Below are 8,700 nucleotides of genomic sequence, written 5' to 3' on the forward strand. Positions count from 1 at the left end.
GGCTGTAAAGTGAATCTAAACTGCTTGAGAGGTCATTTTTTGTAGCTGGAGTGGCAGGAGTGGTGTCTGGCTGTCAGGTGGTGCTGAGCGATGAAAGGGCTGATTGGGGAGCACAAGCGTGGCAGGAAAGCTGACAAAACTTTGCAAAACAGACTTTTCATACTCTTAGTTCCAGGCTAACAGCACCAAGAGCTGCCTTTGCTCCTTACAGGGGTGATCACAGACTGTGGTCTCTGCAGAAGTTGTCTATCCAAGGATATAGTGCAGGACTGATGGACACAGGGCGCGATGCCGTTTGTTCTTCAGCCAGGGCTCTTCAGTCTGAAGGATTCTTCCTCATACCAGGACTCCACTGGTCGCCTTTGCTGAAAGTTTTAAAGGTCTCTCCAGAACCATGTGGTTGTCCAGGGTGCTTATTCCAAGTGCAGCACAGCAGAGCTGGAGAGCAAGACAGCTGTCTAAGAACAGTTTCAATTCCTGGTTAAGGGCAGAGGGAGCCTTCAGTGTGTATCTGCTGGCGTAAGATCAGAGCAGTCAGATCTGTGACAAGGGCCAGGGCTGCACCACTGGCCTGTCAAGACTTCTGTGGTGTTTTGCAACACTTTTGGAGCAGTTTTTATTTTTATTTTTTTTACGAGTTACTGTATCATCAACTGCATCATCACATGTGCTTCTGGATGATGATGAACGTAAGAAACAAATTGATATCTGTCTATATTCTGCAGAGATACGTATAAAGGGAGAATAAGCATCTAATATTTCCTTGCTTCACCAACAGGTTGGAATTGAGACAGCACTATTTGAAGCCTGGCACTTGATATATGTATTTTTTCCCTCTACAAATGGATGCCTTCACATAGAGAATCCCGTGAAGAACTGAAAGATGAAAAAATTGTTAGGTAGCAGCTACAATTACAGACTTTATCACAGGACTAAAAGTACAACTATTGTCCAATTTGAAACATTCTGCAGCCCTGTATTAACAAAGAAAGATCTCATGCTGCCCAGAAAGCTCTGGCTTCAGTTATTTCTACTTACAAGTAGGGATCTGTTCTGGATGTGGAGACAGATGAAGTTAGCATACCTCCATGATACCTGAGAGTTACAAATTAGAATAGAGTCATCAGATGGGTTTCATGATACTTTTAGACTTTAGAATGTATATATATATGTGTGATTTAATGCTTGGAATTGTGACTGAGAACTGAAATTTAGCTCCTAGAAAAATAGTTGTACCTACCTAACCCCTGCTGGGTTTAAAGGTTTCTGCTCAAAAAAAAAACCTTATGGTTTTGTTCCAGATTTTCTGAACAGCTTTTTTGACCCTGATTACAAGATATATGACCCCTTAAACCCAGTTTCTCCCTGGAAGCTACACTAAATAGTAATATAGGGATGCTAATACGTGGAGCTCCAAGGAGGTTATTTGCTTGATTTATTCCATGGAAAATGACTTAGCATACATCAGATTCCAGCTTCTGCACTACCGAAGATGGGTAGAGGAAAATGTTGGTAAATCCTTTGGCTAAATTAAAGTAAACACAAGGGGATATGTTTTTGTGTAACTTTCCATTAGGCTCTTTAACTTCTTCACAGAGATTCTTCAATTAAGTCTTTCAGTAAGTTAAGAAGTAATAATAATAATAATAATGATAAGCTGTTTATTGACAGTGTTTATAAATGCTATTTATGGCTGGATAGTTTTTATATGGAGTAGGTAATTTTAATCCTAAATAATTATGAGAATAAGCAAATTAATACAGAAGCTTTTCTGTAAGGTCCTGTGGTGCCTGGTTCAGCCTCAGTCAAATCTTGATAAGAGTGAAAATCTAAACCAAAAAAATTGCCTCTTCTTTTATTTTTGAGGTGTTTCCCTATGTTTTTAGTTGCAGACAAAGGTGATGTGAAACACAGATATCAAAGCATGGCGATGAGGGTGATTTTATGTAGTTGAGCTGTTGTAGATAGTCCCTATTGAATGTGCATGGATAGAACTGGGAACAGATGAATTTGTCATGAATACTTTGGTTTGGGGCCTAATGATTTGGGGCCAGCTTGGCCAAGCCTGGCTGCTGCTTTTTTTTTTCCTTTTCAACTTGGCATGAATTGCTCCCATGTGTTTCAGTTCCAGTAATTCAATATTTTGTTCCTTATTTTTGTTGTTCAATTATGTAACCAGAATATTTTTGAACACTTGTAAGGGTTATGCTTGAGTTATACACATTTTTGAGCATATTTTGGATTTACTATGATTACACAATGGGATGTGATTAGACCTGGGGCTGCTCTGAGTTCTGAAGACAAGCAAGCCCTGAAGACTTCCCGGACAGCGCTAATTTTTAATTAAGCTCTATTTGATTACAAATTAGGTTTATGTGAAATTGCTATTTATTTATGTTTTGAACTCTTTTAAGTGCACGCAGATGTGGTGGTAAAGAAGCACTGAATCATTACATGGAAAGGGTGATGCCTCCCATGTGGGAGGTTCTGTGTTGGGGAGGTATTCCTGACATTTAGAAGATGATTTAGGACCCAAGACTCAGTTCTTCAGCACACGTCATTAGGCAACCTCAGACTTTTGGTCACAGAATTGCTCATTATCTACTTTTCTGATCAAACAGATGCTAAACTTGACACTAACATAATTTCCTTATGCATGTAGAAAGGAGCTCTAAAAACCCTGTGGCTGGAACATGAAGCAGCATAAACAGAACAGACGGCAGGAGGTGGAATATAATTGCAGTTTGTTTTTGTTAGTTAAAGATGAACATGTGTGCTTTTCTTATGGCTTTATTGTCTTTAGTCCTGCAGAATTGGCTGCTCCTCTCTCATTTGTGCAAGTAAATTGGTTATTTCCTCCCCAAGCACCGTTTTCTCCGTCTTTGTTGTATATGTTACATATTTCTGGGAACATCAGCGTATTCTCATTCAGGTTGTGTTTGTTGCCATAAATACTCTTTAAGATCATACATCCCACTAAAGACAAGGCAGGCATTTGCTGAGCAAGTGGCTGTATTTAAACTGCAATTTCCTAACAATTTTTCTGGGGCATTTGGGTACCGCCCCTTGAAAGTTTTAACACAGGACTTTTTCCTTCGGCTGCAGGTGGTTTTTGATGATGATGTACTGCAAGCACTGCTAAGGGCTCCCTATTGACCTGTAACTCACATCTGCCATTGGTTTCAGCCACGGAGAACAATCAGGGTCCGTGTTATTGCTTGCCAGCAATTGCTGTGGGTAAAGCAGTGGGCACTTTGGAAATAGAACCCTGGGCTTCGGTCATGGGATGCTCTGATGGAAGGAAGAAGACATGGATAAAGGACATCAGTTTTTCTTCTCTGTCCTTGCAGGATCTCAGCTCATTTGCCATGCCATTCTTGGACGGTGATGTGGAGAGCGCAGACAAAAATGCTTCTCGCAAGGTAGGATATACCCAAAGCCTCACCTTCACTGTAGTGGCTGAGTTCCTTGGTGGTAAATTCAATTTATTAGGCTTAAAAAGTCCTGGGGTGTTCATCTTCCCTGCCATGCCATTAACCTGTTGAGAGTGATGCATTAAATCAAATATAGTGACTTTTGCAGGCCTTACCATGGCAGTGCTTTTGCAGTGTAACCTGTAAAGGATGAGAACTGTTGGTGGTATTGTAAATACTGCAGATGTTGCGTGTAACATGGCTGTAAATCAATGAAGTGATGTTGCATAACTGTATTCTCAGGAATAGAGTTAGCTAACAAAGTTTATTGTGTTGCTACAGAAATACAGTGCCCAGATAGGTATCTGTGGCAGGTTTTCCTGGAATTGCCTCCTGGTGGTTGCTCTCTGTCTACCAAGGCTTTAAGTGCTCAGTGTCCTTGATCTATCTGTCCTTGGCGCTGGCAAAATGAGCTGCCTTAATTTGCTGAAGCTGTAGTGGTAGAGTCTTCCCATAAACAAGGTGGAAAGTTTTCTCCTCCATGTGGGATTTACTCAAGGTTATCCATCTGGAGGCATCGATTTGTTTCTCTGATGACCTGCTATTAAATTAAGCCAATACAGTCACGGAGTTTGCTTTCTTTAAAAATGATCAGGGGAGCATATTCAATGGATGACATTAGGGATGGTTATACAGTGCCTACACAATCTCCAAAGCAATAAAAAACTGTGGGTGGGATCTGTCATCTCCAGGTCACAGCCTCCTCATTTTCACAAAGCGTTGAAGTACCAAGCTGGTCTGCTAAATGTAAACCTCCTACCACCCTGGCAAAGAGGGATGCACCTCCAAATAGTACACAACCCCAAAAGCTGATCTTTAGCTACACAGCAGGCCAGTTGGACTTGCCACAGTATTTACAAGGCTATGGACCTCCATAGGGACTAAACCTGCTACGGGCTCATTTGTCAAAGAGTCTGCAGTTATAATTCAAGGCAGGAGAAGCAATAAATACTTCCTCAGTGAAGGTGATCTGCATCTAGAACAATAATAACTGAGCTCTGTTGACTCGTGTTGACAGCACAAGTTTCTATTCCTTTGCACCTCTCAGCAAAGGACAGATGTTCAAAACATTTCTGCAATCCATCAGTAATTGAATGTGTTTACAACACTGGCCTTGTTCTTTTCTGCGTTGGACATTTTAAGACTGACGTAGGAGTCACTGATGCAGGGGGACTCTCATAGATGCCAGGGAAATTAAAATATACAGTGTTACCAAAAGGTGCCTGTTTTGAGGGTTTGAATAACATGAAAAATGTGACGTTTTTGGAAGGGGAAGTCATGCTGGAAGAAAGCAGGGGTTTCTAGCTGAAACTTGATTTTTTCCATTTATCACCTCCTTTTCACAAAGAAAGGTGAGAAAGCTGCATGAATCTCAGTCATGAGGAAAAAATGTGCCAAAGCTAATCGTGCTTATGTGCAGTATTACATGGTATTGTTTAATGACTTCTACTCTACCATTTCTGAATCCCATGTTTTTCTTCTCACTGGCCTTAGGAGTTTACTTTGATGATTGCTTGTCTTGGGAGAACTGGAAGAATGTTTCAGTAGTTGCCCCTTTTTGTAGCTTCAGTAAATGCTGGTTTGTTTTTTTCCCCCCTCCTTGGGTCAAGTTCTGCTTATGGAACTGCAGTTAACTTTGGAATGACCATGCAATTGGGGCTTAACATCTGAAATTGCATTTTTAACTGACCTCTTCAATGGAGTATGTAAGACCCAAGAGTTGTTTCTAACGTTGTTCTTGGAGCTCTGTTGAACACATACAACAAAGTGGTGAGAAACAGTCTGGCACTGCCCAGATTTTGATAAGAAAGAGGTCATCTAATAAAATCCATTGCCACACCTCTCATCCTGTATACTGTTTTCCTCAATGTGAAGTATGGGATCTTTGCTGCTAGTGAACAATATTTAATTCCAAATACAAGCTTGCCAGTCCCTACTGCTGATACATAAAAAAAACCCCAAGTTACTCTTCGCTTTCAAGTAAGAGGGTTTTTCTTAGTTCAAGTTTGAAATCACAGTATGGTGTGTAACTTCCGTCTATTAAACTCAGTATTTCATCAGTGGTGTGGCTTTTCCATTGACTTGTCATGCTGGAGACAGGCAATTCATCAGGGATGTCTCTCTTCCTGCACTTAACTCTTCTGTGGCCTGGGCTATAGATCAAGGTAGACAAGAGCAGTTCCCAGCCCGTCTTTCCGATCTGCCATTAATTTAATCCTCCTGTTCTTTGTGAAAGGCTTTTAGAAACTGAATTAACATTTTTCACAGAGATCCTCAGCACTTTACCATGCAAGTGTCTCTCAATCATTATCCTGTGACAACAATCCTTGTTAAACAGCTAGGAAATTCAAGTCTAGAATTATTTGTTCAGATTCATGTAGGAATTTTTTGGCAGTGGTGGCAATGTGACACACATTTTCTGAAGTTTAGCCTTAATCACTTCTCATTAATATGTCTACTGTTATAAATGATGTATTCTTCTTTCCTTTAATGACAGGAAGAGGATAGGGATAGTTTTCACCCTTCTCTGTTGAAGATGGAGAATATAATACTGTGAAGAATCTTGTATAAAAGTTTGGGGCACGATGTGATGGAGAAACATGCCTGTGGCAGGTATTTTGGCTTTTATTATGGGAAGAGGGGAAGTTTAGAGACCTGGAAAATCACGAGTGATGGGGAGCATCGTTCAGAAATAATTCTGGTACAGTATGGCAGCTCAGCAGTCAGGGATGAGTGCCTCTCTGTACCTAAATTGTTCTATCAATTTTAGAGGTCTTAACACCTTGAACGCTTAAAGATCTTTCATCCAAAATGTAGGTTAAAGGACAAGGTGTGGAAATTGTAGGAAACCGAGAGCCATTGCTTTCAGCTTAAAGCTCAGGGTTGTGAATGATTAGAAAGAAGAAAATGACAGAAGAAGAAACTTGTCCACAGAGGAGCCAGCTAGCAAATTATAGATGGAGGAGGGAGGAGGAGGAAGAAAAGAAGTTTGAAGAGTAATATTGATCCATTCCTTTATGGAAATGACAGAATTGTCATAAAAACATAAACAAAAGCTTGGAAAAGAAGTGTGCATTAAAAATTCTTTTCTCTATGTGGGAAAAAAGCTGGTGAGATGTTTATCTTAGATGACAGAGGTGTCATTAATAACTTAAATGTCCAAAATGTTAAAGCAAGATATTTTAAAATTAAATCTAAGCAACCCTAATAAAACACTCTTTAATGAGTTGACAGAGTTTTCCTCTGCCTAGTGTTGATTTTGAATAAATCTTGGAGCAGAGACGAAGTTCCAAAAGACAACCAAAAAAGCAATTACTGTGTTAATATTTGTGATGTTTGCAATTAGGATAATGTGCAGGTTTGTCAAACACTAGTCCTGGGCAAAATACTGAAATAACTCTTGTTGGATAGCTAATGATGCTGTTATAATAGACTCATTTGGACTGGAATTAATTGTAAATTGTTCTTATTGAACAAGTCTGGGGGTTTAAATGGATTATAAATTCGGTTGAGAAATGTCATAGCGTTGGTGTCATGTATAGAGAAAAGTAGCACAAATCATTTTGATTTAAGAAACAGGAATGATACTGAATAAACATGGAACCTATTAAATGAATAAAATCCTGGCTGCTAAAATAAATGGGGACTCACCAGTGGAAAATTTTGTTTCTAGGCAGACAAAACATTCTGTTCCTATACTATATCATACTTTATCAGTGAGTTGAAAGATAGACAGACTCATTACTGATAAAATTTGTAGTTCATACAAAAAATGAGAGGGGGGGGACAGTGGCAAATTTGAGCAAGAAAGTCTCTGATGCAGAATTACCTGAATCCCTTAAAACACATTTTGCAAACTAACAGCCCACCTCAATTTGGCCAACTTGGGATCAGTTACACTTAGGCCCAAATAATGCAGATTTCTGGGGAGTCTTTTATAAAGTCTTGGTTATATTTTGAAAAATAGCTGTAGGGGGTCAGCTATACACGAACTCAGGATGTGACTTGACAGTTAAAGGATTAATTTGGGTTCTGGACATATGATCAGATCAGACTTTGTCGGAGAAGTGACTCCAATATTGAAGGACTCCAAGTAGTGTTTTCTCCTGCTGCTTGTCCCAGGACTGGTTTTGTTTGTCCAGCAACTCATGGGAATGGCACAAGCAACCCTTGAAACAAGAAGAAGAAGAAAAAAAAAGCCATTTTCAGCCCCCCTTCACTGAATAATAAATCTCCTTTTGATTTATTTTTTTCCACAGTATTTAATTTTCTGTTTCTTTATGAGCAGCAAGGATAGGGAGCATGTCCTGGGTAGTACCACAGCCTTGGCAGAGGGCACCTGCAGTGGGATCAGGGAACCTCAGGGCAAGGGCATGTAGGACAACCACTGCACTGTCATGTGCGTGGCTCCTCCCCATCCACCACTTTAAAATAAAGACAGGTGGGGGTTAGGAAGTGGACAGGGAGCCAGCACTGCTTTCACCTTTCCTGACTCCCGCTTCTGCCTTTGAGCAGCCCTGCTCACTGCTGGAAGCCTTCCCCCGACCATGTGTACAGCAGTGCAGAGCTCCCAGAGCCTGCCAGAGCAGCCAGCTAGCCTCATCCCATTGTATTGTAATTTGGGAAAGTGTCACTGTACTTTAGTTTTGGGAAGTGACATCTCTGACCCTGTAAAATACGATGTCATCTCAATTGTTGCTGCTCATGCGGAACCAAGGGAACTGGTGGTGCTGAATGTGACCACATGGTGCCTGGGAGAGTAAGTCCTTCATTACCTTTCAGCCTAATGAAGTCAGCTCTTGTGCCTCTGTGAGCTCTTTTATTCCAGCAGAATGAGAGAATCATCCAATTAACTTTATCAAAGGGCTTTTTTATTGAGATTCAGTGGAAGGGCAGGAAACAAGTGCAGACGTCTATCTGCTGTATCATCTCTAATTGTGTTTACTGTCCCTGTCAAGGATGGTGGGAGGTAATTCCTTTTCTGTTACTTGTCTTTCAAAAAAAATTTTAAGTGAGGAGGCAAAATAAAGGTCAAATAACTCACTGTTGTAAAAGCAAACAAAACTCAAATGCTCCATAAATGTCCTCACTGTTCGGATTTGGAGAAGAAAGGAGCTCAGGAGCATTTAATAACTTTCACTTAAGTTCAGAAGGATTTTTAAAAGCTGTTTAGCTTGAGCCCATTTGTATTCCAGACAGATTATTTTTTTCAGCCTATTCTGAAGAA

General features: G+C 40.3%; 1 protein-coding gene across 3 annotated transcripts in view; it reads left to right on the forward strand.

The window, feature by feature from the left end:
• PRKAG2 (protein kinase AMP-activated non-catalytic subunit gamma 2) overlaps positions 1 to 8,700 on the forward strand; it is a 211,499-nt gene that overhangs the window by 62,959 nt on the left and 139,840 nt on the right. For all 3 annotated transcript variants that reach the window (XM_027648541.1, XM_027648543.1, XM_027648542.1), the window contains exon 2: positions 3,351 to 3,422. In XM_027648541.1, the coding sequence (XP_027504342.1) occupies positions 3,351 to 3,422 (72 nt within the window). The remainder of the gene's footprint in view (positions 1 to 3,350; positions 3,423 to 8,700) is intronic.

Source organism: Corapipo altera, unplaced genomic scaffold (assembly GCF_003945725.1).
Source record: "Corapipo altera isolate COAL_440 unplaced genomic scaffold, ASM394572v1 47, whole genome shotgun sequence".
Lineage (NCBI taxonomy): Eukaryota > Metazoa > Chordata > Aves > Passeriformes > Pipridae > Corapipo > Corapipo altera.